This window comes from Drosophila willistoni, unplaced genomic scaffold (genome assembly GCF_018902025.1).
Source record: "Drosophila willistoni isolate 14030-0811.24 unplaced genomic scaffold, UCI_dwil_1.1 Seg531, whole genome shotgun sequence".
Classification (NCBI taxonomy): Eukaryota; Metazoa; Arthropoda; class Insecta; order Diptera; family Drosophilidae; genus Drosophila; species Drosophila willistoni.
This window is the reverse complement of record NW_025814459.1, coordinates 4,856,890-4,876,751: the sequence shown is the minus strand read 5'-3', so window position 1 is coordinate 4,876,751 and position 19,862 is coordinate 4,856,890. Positions and strand designations below refer to the sequence as shown.

The window sequence follows — 19,862 nt, the reverse complement described above, 5'->3', positions numbered from 1 at the left end:
TAGGCATCCTTTAAATCGATTTTGGAAATAATATTTGCCTTGGGTAATCTTGAAAAAATACTGTCAATGCTGGGCAAAGGATAAGCATCCTTAATTGTGACTACATTTAACTTGCGAGCGTCTAAGCACAGTCACACTTTATTGGGCTTTATGACTGGTCGAATAGGAGAGCTCCAGGCGCTAACAGCTGGTTCGATAACTCCTAGTTGAATCACACGATCAATTTCTGTGTATACTAATTTTTGAACAGCGGGACTAATAGCGTAAAAACGTTGTTTTACCGGTTTGGCTTCGCCAATCTCGATATGATGTTTTATTAAAGACGTACGTCCGAGATGATGACTTGCATTGGGAAACATTTGCTTGACGGCTTCAAGCTGTCTAATTTGGAAATACGTGAGAGAATAAGAACTAGGGTCAGTCTCTAATTTTTTTTCAGAACCAATCTCGATCGAACTAATTATAGACGGGGCAAGTTCGAAAATTCTCCAAAAATCATGCCCTAATATTAATCTTTTCTTCAACGTAGGAATTACAAATAATTTCAACATTCTTTCCAATCTACCGTACCGTACTATTACTTCTAACATACCAATCACATTTTGGCCGTTTCCGTCCGCTGTGCGCACTTGACCTTTAGTTTTTACAAATTGGGGAAAATGTGAAAAATCTGTTTGTGCTAAATCCGAGCCTATACAACTGATGCTGGCACCGGTATCTAATAAACCTAATTCTGTGAACGTAAGAAATGAGACTTCTGCATAGCTCCTATTATCGTTGTCGTTTCTAAAAATTGTTGCAACAAAAAGTTTCTTGGTTTGTCTTGCGTGATCATAATATTTCCTTAGTCTTAACGTGCGTTTAGACAAGGGTTGGTCAGATGTGAAAATTCTGTCTTTAACAGTAAGGTAATGTTGTAAACGCTCAGGATATGACAAAAATCTTAGTGGGAGTTTTTGAGACTTTCGTACGTTTACTTTGTGATTCACAATGTTGATACTTTGTTGAACGTTTTCCGAGTTTGATGTAACTATTGCGGGAGCATCTGACGTTGTCTGGATGCACCCTTCGGTCGGTTTTCCGCTAGCCTTTTTATACAATCTTGACATTGAGGCTTGTAAACATTGGCCGTGCCGCAACCGTAACAAAAAATTGTGCGTTCCTCTAGACAGTTTTGCCAGGTGTGACCGGCTTCGCGACAATTCCAACAAACGAACTTCCCTTCCACAGCGGCAACTTCATATTCGTCGTCTGGGTCTGGAACTATTTTATTATCTTCGGTTTCCCCTTCTTGATTTTCAAAAATTTGTCTGCGTTAATTCGCTTTGGTGTTAGAAATTACTTTTACTTGATAGCGGAGCTCTTGTGTTAGATTTTCTTGCATCTGTACTAATCTACGAAGGTGACCTATTGATGCGATGGATTGATATAGTAACTTTTGTCGTATCTCTGGCAATAGGTTATTTTGTAAAATTTCCATCAGCTCCTCTTCCTCAAACTTTATACCGAACTTGTCAATCAAAGAAGCTACCTCATCGTAAAAACAAACAAAAGATTCTCCAGCTTTTTGCTTTCTAGCACGAATCATTTCTTTGCTCATAAAATCTGATCGATAGTCTTTATATTGCTGACGAATAGCTGAACAAAACTCGCTCCATACTATTCGAGGGACTTGCTTATGATATCTCCAATACCACTCGCGGGCTTTTCCTCCAAATAATATTTGAATATGTTTACACACCCCAATAAAATCACTATCAAGAGTTTCCTCCTTTAGGGCTTTTACTCTATAAGTAAATTCTTCTACTCCTAGACCTTCCGTAGATCCGTCAAAACGTAAATTCCATTTCTGCATTATATTTGCAATTTTTGCATTTTGAACAGTTGTAGGGCAGGGCGAACTTATCAGAGATCGGGTTTGGACCGTGTCTAATGGGACTTCTCGCTGGCCTAAATTCATAGGTAACGACGATACTACACGAGAAACTGTTTGTTCTATCATATGACCGTATAATCGATCTCTCGATTAGGACGAGTATTATTACCACGATTTGGTCTTGCTCTTCGCTGATTAGGCATGGTTCTAGGTAGTTGCGGTTCTGGTTGATTACTACTGTGACTGGCATCTAAGCATGATGCTGGTGCTTCGCTAACTGATATAGCTGGTTCGTTGAGCTGTTCTGCTCTGTCTCTTGGGACTTGACTTAGCTGTTTTGTAAAATTACGAGTCCATGCTCGAGAAGTGCTGGATGCCAATGACAAATGTTTTTCCTTCGCTTTTGGTGAACAGTTGCCTACTACGAGCTTTATACTAGACACATTTATCTCCCTCTCACAAATTGGGCAATGCTTTTCCTTTTCTAGTAGAGCTTCCAAACAGGATTTATGAAAAATGTGTTTACAGGGAGTACAGAAACATGTTTGCGTGTTGTCCAAAACCAAGGAACAAATTTTGCATATGTCTTCTGCTGGAGTGTCCGTATTTGGGGGACTATGTTGAACTAGAGCCATTCTTTTTTTAAAATTATCTTCCTAAGCGTGACATGACTGGGTACATGATTTGAAATCATAACTAGCTAAATGAACCTAAAGAATATTGGTAACTTTATTATTTTTGTTTTGGGCTATTGCATCTACAAAATTGTTTCTTTTAGTCAGGCTTTGGCCTTTTGAATCTTCTGATCGGCAAGGCTATACTATCTGTATTACCAAGATCCAGACACCAGATTATTAAATCATCCGAGTCTTACTATAAAACAATATGTTCGTGTTCTCTTCGATTTCTTTAGACGTTCAGCTGTCGTAACATGATCTTAAATCCAATCAGTACTAATATCGAAACATCCAATATACAATAATCTAAATTGCTAAGAAAAGTTTGAACGACTTTACTAAACGAGTGCTAAATTATCGAGGACCTTAACTAAACGAGCAATTTGTGATACAGGGTATTGAAATTCTTGTTTACATTCATTCTTGCTTTTAACTTTGCGGCTGAATATTCCTAACAGAAACATCGGCTTCGCCAAGCAGACTTAAGCCGTGCAGGTTCATTTATCCGCGTAAGTTAAACCATAATATAGTCTAACAAAATCGACGGAAAATTTGAAACCTCATGTTTTGATCTTAAGACTTTCCTGATATACTTGAACTCAACACTTTATATCACTTAGGGTAGAACTACATACTTCTAAGGTGGTCTGCTGTCAAAATAACCACATGCCGTAACTTAAATAAACTTCTTGTCTATATCTAATATTGTCAAGAAGTTGAGTATGCTTTTATCCTGCCCCACGTTGGGCGCCAAAAATTTTATGTAACCTTCCTATTCGATTTCTCGTTGCGCGCCATAATTTTTATATAATCGGTTCTCCTATCACAGCGACGATAAAGCTATCGATAACCAAAAGGAAGGCGGTAGGTGAATTGCAGCAGATCGAGATCCTCTGGTTCCGTAGCTCTTGCGGGGTGGGGGGGTTGTTTGCTGAATCTCTACCTTTAATTATAAAATTTAATTTTATTAGGATCTCTACTGAAACTAACTTTAAATGAAAATAGAATGACTGGCAGAAAATACTTACGAAAACAGCAAGGAATTCATGTTAATAAAAAGGCGAAAGAAATGAAGGTGTATCCTTTCGTTCACAAGCTAGCGGTTACTGAGGTCAAGATGTAGATGGACCTTATCAGTTCTATACCCTCCCATGAATCTTTATTGACATTTGTAAAGATTCCCAAAAAAAAACTGATAGATATCAACTCATGTACCCATATCACTAGGAAAATTAATTATAAAGCTTAAGCAATCATATTCAAATTCATTATAATTTCAGATAGAAGCATTTCTTGTTGTACACAATAAATTTTAAAGAAATATTTACAGACTAATTTTAAACAGCTGGTCTAGTATGACTCAACATTTTGAGATTCTGTACTTTCAGACTTGCAAAACAATGGAACTCAAAGTTAATTAAACTATTGAATAAGAGGGACTAAAACTAGCAGTATAAAAGAGAGCTTACTAGTTATACATTATTAATTATTGTAGAAGATTATAGAATAAAAAAAAATATAGAAGGAATATTAAATGAATCCAGTTAACATTTTTTCTTGTAATTATTCATCTTATTTCAAGTTCTCTTTTATCTTTTTTTTTTTTTTGTTTTTAAATTCTTTAAAGTTATTTTAAATTTTCAAGTCGCACAAATTCACTCATTGCTTTTGATTGCTCTTCAAGTCAAACATTATTTTCGGAAATCATTTTGTTTGTGTAGGGGGGTCGAACTTCCTTCTGGTTGATGGCAGCTAGGTGAACTTTTCCTTTTCCCTTTTTCCTCCCAGTAAATTCTTTGACACGCAGAGAGTATTTTCACTTCACTTGATGTATTCAGGTATAAATTTCAACTAACTCTAGCTTAGCTTAAGAGCAGGGCACCAAGCCCCGCTTGGAGCGGAGTGTGGGGAGTTCTTTCGTGGGGAGAGCGATGGGCACCATCGGGAGAGCGGCGCGAGGTGAAAGCTTCCGCCTCCTTTAACCCTTGTGTTGCCCGGTTGGGCATAAACATGCTCCCCCCCTTGCAGGAGTGCAAGACCCAGGCAGTTTAATGGCACGCTCCGGACAGGGTCCAGCCAAAAACTGTGCGCATCGCAATCGGCCGCCCGCCAACCCCAGGTAGACTCCCTTCTAGCATGACCTCCGTGATCACATCCGCGCCCAGGACCAGAGACACTGACGACGGTCGGTAGAACGTCTCATCCGCCAGGACGATGCCCTCAAACTTTTTGGCGATCTGTGGGTCCACCGGAGCGCTTGGAGTGCGGCAGCACAAGCCATCGACCACCTTTAGGATCGCCTCCAATCGCCATCCTTCACTGATTGGGGACCGGATCACTGCTGCCACCGCTTTCTCTGCCCCTATATTGACGGCTGTCAACTTGAAGGCCGTGGCCAATGACGTCGCCATCGACGATACCGCAGAACAAGGGTCCACCAGGGCCTTCACGTCGAAGGTTTTTCCCTCCGTCTCAATACGCACCATCGCCGTGGGCATCAGATGCGGATTGCGGTGCTGCAGCAGTGTGGTCAAGGTCAGTTTCGGATCGGAGGCTGGCGTTGGCGCGACCCTTCGTCTGGAGGACTCGGGGGTGACTCGGCGTACGACGGAGCTTGGAGTGCGTCGACGTGGCTGTTCATGGAAGTGAAGCAGCGTGTGGTGATCCTCCTCACAGATTCGGCACTTATCACCGCTTAAGCAGCTTCCTCCGGAATGTTGGTGGGCCAGGCAATTGGCGCAGTACTTATTCGCCAGCACTGCCCTCATCCTCTTCTCCACGTTCAGCCGCAGGAAGCGACGGCATCGCTTCAGAGGATGGATTCCGCGACAGACTCGGCAACGGAAGGACTCAGTTCCTCGCGAACATCTGCGCTCCTCTTTCGATGCCTGTACTGAACGCGGTCTCGGAGCCATGGAAACGGGATCTAGGTTGACGAATATCAGGAAGCTGCCGGGACAAATAATGAAGAAAGCGGATTAATGTAGGACGATAGAACACATATTACTACTGGCAGCTCGGCCCTTCTTACTTGGGAGGAAGGACCAAGTGCTGGACGCTACTGTAGTTTTACGTAATGGGTTTGAATTCTTTCTTCTGGAGGAAGAAAGATCAACTTTGCGACGGGACGCTTCACAATACCGCGAGCGGTAAGCAGTTCGACGACGCAGACATTGCCGTCACTGCCAGGGTGTGTCTGGTGGATTCGCCCGAGACGCCATTCATTAAATGGAAGATTGTCGTCTTTGAGTACCACCAGATCGCCCACTTCAAGATTTTTAGAAGGGAATCGCCACTTATTGCGCTTATGTAGCTCCTTCAGATACTCGTCTTTCCATCGGGTGCAGAAATGCTGACTCACGGCCTTCAGACGCTGCCACCGGTTAATGATAGACGGTACCTGATCCTTGATTTCAGGTTCCGTCATGGATAGCAATGGACCGCCAACTAGGAAATGGCCTGGGGTCAAAGCTAAAGAGTCGGTGGGGTCTTCAGACATAGGAGAAATCGGCCGCGAGTTCAAACACGCCTCTACCTTAGCCAGCAGCGTAGAGAACTCTTCAAAAGTATACCTTTGGTTGGAAGTGGCCTTGTAGAACAGAGTTTTAAAACTCTTAACTCCAGCCTCCCACAACCCTCCCATGTGTGGTGCCCCGGGAGGGATGAAATGCCAGGACAGATTCTGATGGCTGTAGTGGGATAATATTTTCTGCTGGGTAGAACTTAGGAAATCTTTTTCAAGCACTCTGGATGCACCTACGAAGTTTTTTCCGTTGTCGGACTGCACTTGCTGGGGACACCCTCGCCTCGATACAAAGCGAGCGAATGCTGCCAGAAATGCTTCGGTACTCAAATCCGAAGTTGCCTCAAGGTGAATGGCTTTGGTGGAAAAGCAAACAAAGACACACACATATCCCTTTGATATGCGGCAAGCGCGGCCGGTGAAACTCTTGATGTCGAAAGGACCTGCGAAATCTATCCCGGTGGTCGTGAAAGGTCGTGCGAAAGTAGTTCGCTGGGCCGGAAGGGTGCCCATTAGCTGTGATTGCAGCCTTCTTTTATAAATCACACAGACTTTGCATGAATTGACCACCGATTTTACTAGATTCCGCAGTCTTGGAATCCAGTATCTCTGTCGGATGAGACGGACTACCAGTTGGCTGCCCCCATGGAGAGAGATCTGATGCGTGAAAAGCACCAACAGCCGGGACAACGGACTTACTACTGGCAACAGAATGGGGTTACGCTCATCGTAACTAAGGGCCGCTGCTTGTTGCACGCGCCCACATGCTCGGATCACACCTGATGCGTCAATGAAAGGATTCAAATTGAGAATGGTGCTAGACATGGGCAGAGATTTCTTCTGCTGTAGACACCGATGTTCCGTCGGAAAGTAATCACGCTGAGTGACTCGGATCAACGCCTGGAGTACTTGATTGATCTCGCTAGAGGTCACCTCCCCGGAGTAATCGTTTGGAAGTTTACGACACCTTCTGCCGAAACGGATCACATATGCTATCACTCGTAAGGCACGTGCCAGATTGGAAAAACGAGATAATATCTCGTTGGCTGGCTTAGCGATCGCGACGTGGACCTTCACTACCCGCTTCTCCAAGGCAGTGTCTAGTGGGAGTGGTGTCGCTCGCTGCCAGGACTCTTGTGGTTCCCGTAGCCATGGTGGCTCCTTGTGTACCAATTCCTGCGCACTCAGGCCGCGGCTAGGGAGATCTGCTGGGTTGTCCTCTGAACGAACGTGATTCCATGGGGCGTCATTTGTTGCCGTCACAATCTTTGCTACCCGATTGGCGACAAACGTTGTCCATGTGCAGGGTGGCTTATTTAACCACGACAGTACGACGGTGGAATCTGACCAATAAAAAGCCTCCGCATTATCAACTGGAAGTTGCGGAAGAACTGCAGCTGCCAGTTCCGCTAAAAGTGTAGCTCCGCATAATTCAAGGCGGGGCAATGAAACCGTTTTAACCGGGGCGACTCTAGATTTCGCTGCAAGAAGGCAGCATGATATGCCTTGGTCATTGCTAACGCGCACGTAAATTGCGGCACCATAAGCCCGCTGTGACGCATCGCAAAAACAATGGAATTGGATGTCGGAATTTGGGTCATGAAGAACCCATCGTGGAATTCGGATCTGGTCAAGGAAGGAGTAGCTCTTTGTAAAATCCTGCCACCTGTGATGGAGTTCACTGGGCAATTGATCATCCCACCCTAGCTCTTGTAACCAGAGCTCTTGCATAAACACCTTGGCTTGAATCACAAAGGGAGCCAGCCAGCCAGCGGGATCGAATAACTTGGCGATCTGCCCGAGGACTTCTCGCTTAGTATAAGCTGACTTGACATCTTGGGGTGAGATGACAAAATAAAACTCATCCGTAGTCGCTTTCCATCGGATTCCCAGTGTTTTCGCTGTGCTGGCCTCTTCGATGTCGAGGAAATCAGCATTCAGTAAATGACTCTTTGGAATACAACTGAGCACGCTCTTCACATTCGATGTCCACTTGCGCAAGGCAAAGCCAGCTGAACCAAGAGCGTCTTGAAGTTCATTGACCATTGCGATTGCCGTTGTTTCATTATGAGCCCCTGCCAGGACATCATCGACATACATATAGGACTTGATAATATCGCTAGCCAAAGGAAATTTGGATTGTACATCACTTGCGAGTTGCTGAAGTACTCGGATGGCTAAGAACGGAGCACAGTTAATGCCAAACGTGACGGTATTCAGCTCGTAATCACCAAGTTGCCCCTCTTTATTTCGGAACAGGATCCTCTGAAATGGCGTATGGATTGGATCGACCATAATTTGGCGGTACATTTTTGTGATGTCGGCATTGAAAACTACGCGGAAAAAACGCCACTTGAGAATCTGAGTAGTGAGATCGGACTGAAGTACCGGACCAGGGTAAAGTATGTCGTTGAGACTTACTCCGTTGGTGGACTTGCTAGAGGCGTTAAAAACTACCCGTACCTTTGTTGTGGTGCTGTCGGGCTTGAAAACCGCATGGTGTGGCAAATAAAAATTGTTATTAGTGCCGTCAAATGGAACCTGACGCATGTGGCCCAAGTCCAAATATTCTTGGATGACGGCGTCATACTCAGTTTTTGCCGGAATATTTTTAAGGAGTCGGCTTTCGTTTTTTAGGAACTGAGCCAATGCCCCTGGTCTGGAATGACCAAGGTTGATGTTGGTTGGATCTCGAAACGGAAGTGAGACCGTATATCTCCCCGAAACATCTCTTCTTGTGGTCTTCTGGAAATTGACCTCGCAAACAGAGTCAGAATCTTCTACCGGTTTGCCCGGTAGATCCTCCACCTCCCAAAACCTTGTGAGAAGAGTTTCAAGTCCCTCCTCTCTGCTAACTGCGACCCTCGTGGTGAACGCGGCACATGAACTGACGGGGACCCCTTGCAACGGGCCTGAAATGACCCAACCGAATCTCGTCTCTTGAGCCATTAAAGATCCGCACACTTCGGTCTGGATGCCGGAAAGAGTCACCGCTGGTATTACATCAATGCCAAGGAGTAGATCGATCTTTGCCTTTAATCTGAAGGAGGGGTCGGCTAGAGGAATATTGGGCATTCCTTCCAGTGTGGCTTGGGCTATCGTACATGACGGCAAATCATCAGCAACTTGGGACAAGACAAACGCTTCTATCTCGATCTGGACTGGAGGTCCATGCGATGACCGAATGCTTATGTGACAGACCTTCAAGGTTCTATTGACCTTTCCGTTAATGCCTGTCACTTCGGCCCTGACAGTTTGGAATGGTAACTTCATGAGTCGGAACATTCTTTCGGATATGAAATTGGCTTCAGAAGCCGGGTCTAATAGCGCCCGTGAAGCATAAGTAGTGCCCTTGTGCCAAAAGTCCACGATCGCTGTACCTAGCAACTTATCTCGTGAGGACCTTGCCTCAGAGGTAAAGTAAGTCCGGACAATATTGTGCGAACTAGGCTGAGCTGGGACCGACGTTGGATTATTCTCCGGTCGGGCGTCCTTGTGCAAGAGCGTATTGTGACGCCCCTTGCACGTGAAGCAATTGTGCTGACTCGGACAATCTTTTACTTGATGTCCTCTTGCGAAACAGTTCAGACAAAGGGACTTTTTCTTTATGTATGCCACCCTCTCTGGCACCGTCATCTGAAGGAAGCGGGGACATCGACGCACCGGGTGATTCTCCTTCATACAGAGATCACAGGATTTTGGTTTGGTGGTCACCTTGGCTTCAAATGTATTAGCCTTTCGGGTGGCTGGAATCGGATTTCGTGGAGGTTTCGATGTGGGAACCGAAATAGCCATTGCAGTTGTATTTTCCACCGCTTCGAGCGTACGGAACCGCTCAGTGAGGAAATCGTCCATCATTTGCCACTCTGGAATGGCCGTCTTGTCTCCCAGAGATTGCTCCCATAATGAAAGGGTATTCTTTGGCAATTTGATGGAAAGGAAAATACGAACATGCCTCCCCAAGTGATTACTGGCAGGCCACAGTGCTCAAAAGCGCGAATGGATGCCTGCAGAGCATTCTGATGATCCTGTAATGCTTTTCCGGACTCATGGGAAATTTGAGGCAGGTCAAGAAGTGCTCGGAATTGGCTTTTCAACAGGGGAAATTCGCGAATCGCTTATGTAGATGGCTGTAAACAAGTCACGGAACGTGGGCCATTTTAAATAATCTCCCGTAAAGACTTCTGTGTCAATAGGTGGCAATCGACAGCCTCGTTCTGCTGGTGCAGAGGTAGGCGCATGACGGTTCGGAGGAGTCGGAGCAGACCCTTCATGGATAAGCTCGTTTAATCGAGCCGTGCATCGCTCGTAAACTTGATAGCATTTGTCATATTTAGCTTGGATGGCTAAATCTTCAGAGTTATCGTCTTTACCATCTGTGAGTGCCTCGCATTTCTCATATTCCTGCTCGACCTTCTCCCACAACGCTTGAACTCGATCACGACGGACTTGGAGCGTAAATACGCTGACCTCGGACAGTGACGTGACGTGGGTGTCGACTTCAAACTGACTTAGTTTATCGCAAATGGAAACAAACTTCTTCAAAGCCATGGTGGAAGCAGCTAAAACCCTTTTGGTCTCGGACCGAGTGACTCTTGGGGCGGTTACCAAAATCTGTGGAAGTGGTACCAATGATTTGACCTCTTTTTGGCTTGCTCGTCGTGGCTCTGACGTGGCTTGCTGAAAGGTCGTGCTCGATGGTGCGGACTTGAGAGTTAGTGGACTAGAGAGGGTCTGAAATGCTCGGGAAGGAGGAGTAGTAGGGCTGGTACTCCTCTGGCGCTGACCTGGAGCAGCAATTGAGGATTTGCTCGGGGCTGCAGTGTCCTCAGCTGCTTTCTCGTCTTTTGACGGGCTCGTGCTCATAACCCCAGAGAGTGGCGGTTATAAAGTGTTGAGCTGGCTTGGCACGGCTTGAAAATTAGCCAAAAAGACGAACTGGAACGTTTGGGAAAAACTGGAACACTACCAAACCACTTGAAGAACGGCTTTGAAACGCCTTGAAATAGATTGAAAAACCAGAAAACGAGCTGGTACGTTTGGAATGACTTGGAACCATAGCTCGCAAATAACTGTTAACCGTTTCACACTGTCGCGAAATAAGTGTTCTTCACTGAGACTTTGAGCAAAAGGTCTGAGAGCAACCGATTGGATTGTTCGTAAATAAATTTTGCTCGCGCTCAGTCGAAGAGCACTTTTTTCTGTTCTCTTTTGCTCTGCTCATTCCGAGACCGTTTGCTTCTGAACGACGATTCAAAAAGTCTTTTGCGCATGTATGTGTGTATGTCAAGTTTCGTGGGTTTTATGCGTCAATTTGCTTTGTGAGTTTCGATTGAGCACAGTGATTTTAACAAAATGGGACGTGAAACTAATAAAAAAGTGCATCAATTTTTTCAATTTGATGCAGTAAGCAAAAAATCAGTGTGTAAAATATGCGACGTGAAGCTGGCATTCATACTACAAATTTGAAACGCCACTTGACAACTAAACATTATGAAATATTTAGAGAGTGCGACAGTGAAGAAGACACCAAAATAAAAGTTGTGAAGAAAAAAAAAATAACATATGAAACAAGTGAAGAAACAGTTGTGAATTCACTTATTAAAATTGTGACAACTGATGGAAAGCCGTTTGTATTCTTGGACAGCGAGGGATTTAGGGAAATTGTTGATCCCATTTATAATGCCCTTGGTATGAACCCAATCACATCGAGGAACATTATGAGCTTCGTGTCCGTAAGAGAACAGGCCATCAAAGACGGCATAAGGGCTTTAGTCAATGGAAAACTGTTGTCGCTAAAAATCGACGTGGCAACTAGAATGGACAAAGCAATTCTAGGTATAAATCTGCAAATTATTCACACAAATGTAAATAAGTCGGAGATTGTTGTCAAGACGTTGGGCATGATCCAGCTCACTTATTCACACACTGGGGTCTACATTAGAGACAAAATTTTAGAAATTCTTGACGATTATGGGATAACTCTGGATCAAATCTTCAGGTAAAAATGTTATTTTAGATAATTTTTAACATGTTTATTACTAAAGAAAATGTTTACACACAGTGTTACCTCTGACAATGGGAGAAACATGGTCAAAGCCATAGAAATTCTTAATGACGACACGGAGGAGTCCCTTTTTAAAGATGACACTGAGAGTGAAAAATTTATGGATAAGCTTGATGACCTGAATTTGGCAAATATTCATCTTGTACGATGTGCTGCGCACACTCTTCAACTATGCGTATATGATGTTAACAAGCTGGATGAGATTAGCGAAAAAATTAGTATCTGCCGCAAATTATGCAAAACATTGCGCACTGAAACTTATAGGTAAGAAAAGTTCAAATATAATTTTTTTTTTATGTACATGTATAAAATAAATACTATATGTAACTTGTACAGACGTATCTTAATCGAGCACAAAAAAAATATACCAACGCTCGACGTTATCACTAGGTGGAATTCTACATACTCAATGGTGAAAAAACTACTCGAACTAAAAGAGTTTGTGGCCACTCAGAGTAGTATTGATAACGATATTGAATGGGACTGGATGGAGAAATATGTCGACGCATTCAAGGACGCATATAATGCGACTTTAAAGCTGCAAGAGGAAAAACTAGTATATAGTGAATTTTTCATTATATGGATGGAATTGAAGTTGCAGTGCGAAAACAGCAAAAATTCGATAAAAAAAAAATTGTTGGCACAAATTAAACTGCGGGAAAGTAAGTTGCTCGAAAACGAAGCATTATTATCTGCTATATACATGGACCCGCGAGTGAACTGTATTTTAACAGATCACCAAAAATGGTTGGCAAAGCAGAACCTAAAAAAAATTGCTTTTCGCCTGTTTGAACTGAAGCACGTAAGAAGGAGTATAATTGAAGTTTAGGTCCTGTGTCCTTTATGTTATAGATGCTTTTAGATACGTGTTCTTAGTTTTAATAAGTAAAATTGTCCTCGTCATACACAAAAACCTGTTTTAAGCCATAATTGCAAACAATAAATTTTAACATAATTTTGCTTCATTATTAAAGGTTGACTCCGATCGAACTGTTGCATCGCAAACAAGTGAGGAGGTTGAACTGCATATGGACATGGAGTGCTCATTCTCATCCATACCAGAAGAAAAGTCACTTTTCTCGGCATTTTTGGATGATGTGCAAACTGTTCCAGAAGCAAAAGAAGAGCCGGTTTCTGACGCGCTTGTCAAGTTATATGCTGAAGTGGAGGACTTCGACAAAATATATCGCCGCTTACCATTAAACCAGGATATATTACATTTTTTTCAAAACGTGAAGCTTAAATCGCCACACTTGAGTGCTCTGGCGCAGGTGGTATTAGCCACTCCAGCTACTCAAGTCTCCGTTGAAAGAGCATTTTCAGCTTTGCACTTTATTTTAAGCGAGCGACGTAGTTCACTAAGTTCCCAAAACATTAATTCATTATTAGTTGTTAAGCTTAATTCAAAATAAAATACTTAAAAAAATAAAACTATTCCTGTTCTAAACAAAAAATTAGTCTGAAATACATACAATTTTTTCAAGAAGATCTAAAGTGAAATTTAATGTTGCAATTTTACACAACGTACCACTGTGCATCGAAAAGAAGACAAATAGTTGAAAAGACCGTTTGCGTTGAGTTTTTCTGTCAATCGGTCTTTTGGTGAGCCTCACTGTGTGAGCGTGAATCGTTTCACTCTTTACGCGCTGTTCACTCAAAGACCGATAAGCAAATTGCTCAACTGTTAGCGCTCAACCGAAAACCGAATCGAAAACAACCAAAGGGTCTTGCTCAGAGCGAGAGCGAGAAAGTATGATTTTTTTCGGTTGTTCTCGCGAACAGAGCGTAAGGAAAAAAACGGTTAACAGTTATTTGCAAGCTATGCTTGGAACACTGCCAAAAAACCCTAGGAACGGCTTGGAACACCTTGGAATTCAAATATAACTACAAAGATGCGACTTGGAGCGGGTGGAAACACTTTGGAATTGAAATAGAACCAAAGATAAGACTTGAAACGCTTGGAAACACTTTGTAATTGGAATCTAACTCCAAAGATACGACTTGGAACGTGTGGGAATACTTTGGAATTGCAATATAACTCCAAAGATGCGACTTGGAACGTGTGGGAATACTTTGGAATTGCAATAGAACCAAAGATACGACTTGAAACGCTTGGAAACACTTTGGAATTGGAATCTAACTCCAAAGATACGACTTGGAACACGTGGGAATACTTTGGAATTGAAATATAACTCCAAAAATACGACTTGGAACACGTGGGAATATTTTGGACTTGAAATATAACTCCAAAAATACGACTTGGAACACGTGGGAATACTTTGGAATTGAAATATAACTCCAAAAATACGACTTGGAACACGTGGGAATATTTTGGACTTGAAATATAACTCCAAATATACGACTTGGAACACGTGGGAATACTTTGGAATTGAAATATAACTCCAAAAATACGACTTGGAACACGTGGGAATATTTTGGAATTGAAATATAACTCCAAAAAATGCGACTTGGAACGCGTGGAAACACTTTGGAATTGGAATCTAACTCCAAAGATACGACTTGGAACGCGTGGGAATACTTTGGAATTGAAATATAACTCCAAAAATACGACTTGGAACACGTGGGAATATTTTGGAATTGAAATATAACTCCAAAAAATGCGACTTGGAACGGGTGGAAACACTTTGGACTTGGAATCTAACTCCAAAGATACGACTTGGAACGCGTGGGAATAGAATAAACAAAAACGCGGAACACAAACTTTTACCAATTAAATATTATTCGATTTTTTCCTCAACGTGACCCTTCAACATATATACCCCACAAAGTGCCTGCCAACCTAGGGTATACAGAACAGCTACTTTTGGTCGTTTGCTTTGTGCCGGTCTTTGGCACATGAGCTTGCAGCTGTGCTGGTATACTGCAGTTAAGCGGTACTTATGTATGCACGTATGTATGTATGTATATAGGCTGCAAGGGATAGCGGGATTTGTTCGCGGTGATGGAAAAATATATTTGTGTGCGAAAAACTTAGAAATTTTTTTGGAATATATGTATGTATGGATATGTATATGAGAATCAATATGTAAAATTTTATGTATGGAAAAAAAATATGTATATGTATATGGATATGAATATATATATGTAAAATTTTATGTATGGAAAAATATGTATATATATGTATGTGTATGGATATGTAAAATGTTGGAGTATATATATATGTATTTAAAAAATTTTTTTTTTTTTTTTTTTTTTTTCCTTTTTTTAAATATGAAAATATGGAATGGCGATATGCAGAGGTGTGAATGGATCGGATTTATTTATATAAATTAATGGTTTTTTTTTTTTTTTTTAATATGATTTCTTTTGCTGTGTCTAACCGATATGCCCCCAACTTTATAGGGTGTCTGGTCACCAGAAATGTCTAAGTGTGGCTTTTATATGTGAGAGGGTGGTTCACTTTCGTTTTTTTTTTTTTTAAATCTTTATTATTCGTATTGAAAATTTTCTTCTCTTCGTTGGAACCACCTTTCACTGCGCGCACACTTTTCCCAGGAGTGGACTGTATTTGCACAAAACCTTTATTTTTGGATTTAATGTAGCACTGGATATGTTTGTAATTTTGTCACATTCACACACTCTGCTTGCATATATATATATTTTATATGTAGGAGATCACTTTTTCCGTAGGTTTGATTCACTGCATACATACATATGTGTTAATATTTTTTTTTGAAATTGCGAAAAAATATATATTGGAAATAGGCAAATAAAATATGGCGCCTTATATACTTGGCCTATATATGCCAAAGTGCGAGAAAAAAACTTGAAGTGGGCGAACCAATATGGCGCCTTATGTACTGGACACATATATATGTATGAAAATTTGGGGACCAAAATTTTCTCTCCTTTGAGGAGGAAAAATTTGCGCGAAAGTAATATATATACCTAAGGTATATAAGGTATATAAATTATAGGTATATAAGGCGCCATATACCTATAATTTGCAAAAAAATTACTTAGCTTGAAATATGGATGAAATTCCACCGATGCTAGTGGTTCGAGAGGATCTTAGAATCCGGCTCGAAGGACCAAATGTTTGTGTAGGGGGGTCGAACTTCCTTCTGGTTGATGGCAGCTAGGTGAACTTTTTCTTTTTCCTTTTTTCCTCCCAGTAAATTCTTTGACACGCAGAGAGTATTTTCACTTCACTTGATGTATTCAGGTATAAATTTCAACTAACTCTAGCTTAGCTTAAGAGCAGGGCACCAAGCCCCGCTTGGAGCGGAGTGTGGGGAGTTCTTTCGTGGGGAGAGCGATGGGCACCATCGGGAGAGCGGCGCGAGGTGAAAGCTTCCGCCTCCTTTAACCCTTGTGTTGCCCGGTTGGGCATAAACACATTTTTTTTTTTTTTTTAATTTAACTATCTGGTTGATCACAAAACGCTGAAACAGAAATTACATCAACAAGTCAGAGTATCAATTGACTACCATCCTCCATAGTTCGCAAAAACTTGGTTGAAAGTCGCCGAATTGATACTACTTAATACACTAGGCACTTACCCCATAGTTTATTCGCTGAAAGGCCTTCCATCGATGCACTGTGGGAGGGTGTTTATATGATGATTTCTCCTTCGCGCTTTATGACCACCATTAAACTCCGTTCACTCACTTTGCTTTTACATTTGCTCTATTTTACTTGGAACACGTGGGAATATTTTGGAATTGAAATATAACTCCAAAAATACGACTTGGAACACGTGGGAATATTTTGGAATTGAAATATAACTCCAAAAAATGCGACTTGGAACGCGTGGAAACACTTTGGAATTGGAATCTAACTCCAAAGATACGACTTGGAACGCGTGGGAATACTTTGGAATTGAAATATAACTCCAAAAATACGACTTGGAACAGGTGGGAATATTTTGGAATTGAAATATAACTCCAAAAAATGCGACTTGGAACGGGTGGAAACACTTTGGACTTGGAATCTAACTCCAAAGATACGACTTGGAACGCGTGGGAATAGAATAAACAAAAACGCGGAACACAAACTTTTACCAATTAAATATTATTCGATTTTTTCCTCAACGTGACCCTTCAACATATATACCCCACAAAGTGCCTGCCAACCTAGGGTATACAGAACAGCTACTTTTGGTCGTTTGCTTTGTGCCGGTCTTTGGCACATGAGCTTGCAGCTGTGCTGGTATACTGCAGTTAAGCGGTACTTATGTATGCACGTATGTATGTATGTATATAGGCTGCAAGGGATAGCGGGATTTGTTCGCGGTGATGGAAAAATATATTTGTGTGCGAAAAACTTAGAAATTTTTTTGGAATATATGTATGTATGGATATGTATATGAGAATCAATATGTAAAATTTTATGTATGGAAAAAAAATATGTATATGTATATGGATATGAATATATATATATATGTAAAATTTTATGTATGGAAAAATATGTATATATATGTATGTGTATGGATATGTAAAATGTTGGAGTATATATATATGTATTTAAAAAATTTTTTTTTTTTTTTTTTTTTTTTTCCTTTTTTTAAATATGAAAATATGGAATGGCGATATGCAGAGGTGTGAATGGATCGGATTTATTTATATAAATTAATGGTTTTTTTTTTTTTTTTAATATGATTTCTTTTGCTGTGTCTAACCGATATGCCCCCAACTTTATAGGGTGTGTGGTCACCAGAAATGTCTAAGTGTGGCTTTTATATGTGAGAGGGTGGTTCACTTTCGTTTTTTTTTTTTTAAATCTTTATTATTCGTATTGAAAATTTTCTTCTCTTCGTTGGAACCACCTTTCACTGCGCGCACACTTTTCCCAGGAGTGGACTGTATTTGCACAAAACCTTTATTTTTGGATTTAATGTAGCACTGGATATGTTTGTAATTTTGTCACATTCACACACTCTGCTTGCATATATATATATTTTATATGTAGGAGATCACTTTTTCCGTAGGTTTGATTCACTGCATACATACATATGTGTTAATATTTTTTTTGAAATTGCGAAAAAATATATATTGGAAATAGGCAAATAAAATATGGCGCCTTATATACTTGGCCTATATATGCCAAAGTGCGAGAAAAAAAACTTGAAGTGGGCGAACCAATATGGCGCCTTATGTACTGGACACATATATATGTATGAAAATTTGGGGACCAAAATTTTCTCTCCTTTGAGGAGGAAAAATTTGCGCGAAAGTAATTTTTACTTGGATTAGGAGAATCAATGGCAACAATTATATGTATGTGAGTATGGGTACGGATGCTGGAGGCATGTACATGTACTCATATACCTATAATTTGCAAAAAAATTACTTAGCTTGAAATATGGATGAAATTCCACCGATGCTAGTGGTTCGAGAGGATCTTAGAATCCGGCTCGAAGGACCAAATGTTTGTGTAGGGGGGTCGAACTTCCTTCTGGTTGATGGCAGCTAGGTGAACTTTTCCTTTTCCCTTTTTCCTCCCAGTAAATTCTTTGACACGCAGAGAGTATTTTCACTTCACTTGATGTATTCAGGTATAAATTTCAACTAACTCTAGCTTAGCTTAAGAGCAGGGCACCAAGCCCCGCTTGGAGCGGAGTGTGGGGAGTTCTTTCGTGGGGAGAGCGATGGGCACCATCGGGAGAGCGGCGCGAGGTGAAAGCTTCCGCCTCCTTTAACCCTTGTGTTGCCCGGTTGGGCATAAACACATTTTTTTTTTTTTTTTAATTTAACTATCTGGTTGATCACAAAACGCTGAAACAGAAATTACATCAACAAGTCAGAGTATCAATTGACTACCATCCTCCATAGTTCGCAAAAACTTGGTTGAAAGTCGCCGAATTGATACTACTTAATACACTAGGCACTTACCCCATAGTTTATTCGCTGAAAGGCCTTCCATCGATGCACTGTGGGAGGGTGTTTATATGATGATTTCTCCTTCGCGCTTTATGACCACCATTAAACTCCGTTCACTCACTTTGCTTTTACATTTGCTCTATTTTACTTGGAACACGTGGGAATATTTTGGAATTGAAATATAACCAAAGATACGACTTGAAACGCTTGGAAACACTTTGGAATTGGAATCTAACTCCAAAGATACGACTTGGAACACGTGGGAGTACTTTGGAATTGAAATATAACTCCAAAAATACGACTTGGAACACGTGGGAATATTTTGGACTTGAAATATAACTCCAAAAATACGACTTGGAACACGTGGGAATACTTTGGAATTGAAATATAACTCCAAAAATACGACTTGGAACACGTGGGAATATTTTGGACTTGAAATATAACTCCAAATATACGACTTGGAACACGTGGGAATACTTTGGAATTGAAATATAACTCCAAAAATACGACTTGGAACACGTGGGAATATTTTGGAATTGAAATATAACTCCAAAAAATGCGACTTGGAACGCGTGGAAACACTTTGGAATTGGAATCTAACTCCAAAGATACGACTTGGAACGCGTGGGAATACTTTGGAATTGAAATATAACTCCAAAAATACGACTTGGAACACGTGGGAATATTTTGGAATTGAAATATAACTCCAAAAAATGCGACTTGGAACGCGTGGAAACACTTTGGAATTGGAATCTAACTCCAAAGATACGACTTGGAACGCGTGGGAATACTTTGGAATTGAAATATAACTCCAAAAATACGACTTGGAACACGTGGGAATATTTTGGAATTGAAATATAACTCCAAAAATGCGACT

The 19,862-nt window shown here is 41.3% G+C and overlaps 2 protein-coding genes across 3 annotated transcripts; one reads left to right on the top strand and one right to left on the bottom strand.

Moving 5' to 3' along the window:
* Nucleotides 1-4,528: 4,528 nt before the first annotated feature.
* LOC124461528 lies at nucleotides 4,529-18,583 on the bottom strand. Of its 2 annotated transcripts, none has more exons than XM_047013035.1 (2): nucleotides 18,456-18,583; nucleotides 4,529-5,502 (listed from the first exon to the last, which is right to left on the bottom strand). In XM_047013035.1, exon 2 carries the CDS (start codon nucleotides 5,466-5,468, stop codon nucleotides 4,602-4,604), a length of 867 nt encoding a protein of 288 aa, XP_046868991.1. In that variant the 5' UTR covers nucleotides 5,469-5,502; nucleotides 18,456-18,583; the 3' UTR covers nucleotides 4,529-4,601. The 2 variants fall into 2 exon arrangements, with proteins under 2 accessions (XP_046868991.1, XP_046868990.1); XM_047013034.1 differs by lacking the exon at nucleotides 18,456-18,583 and adding an exon at nucleotides 16,124-16,404.
* LOC124461537 lies at nucleotides 11,716-12,411 on the top strand. The gene is made up of 2 exons (XM_047013043.1): nucleotides 11,716-12,077; nucleotides 12,141-12,411. Exons 1-2 carry the CDS (start codon nucleotides 11,770-11,772, stop codon nucleotides 12,409-12,411), a joined length of 579 nt encoding a protein of 192 aa, XP_046868999.1. The 5' UTR covers nucleotides 11,716-11,769.
* Nucleotides 18,584-19,862: the final 1,279 nt, after the last annotated feature.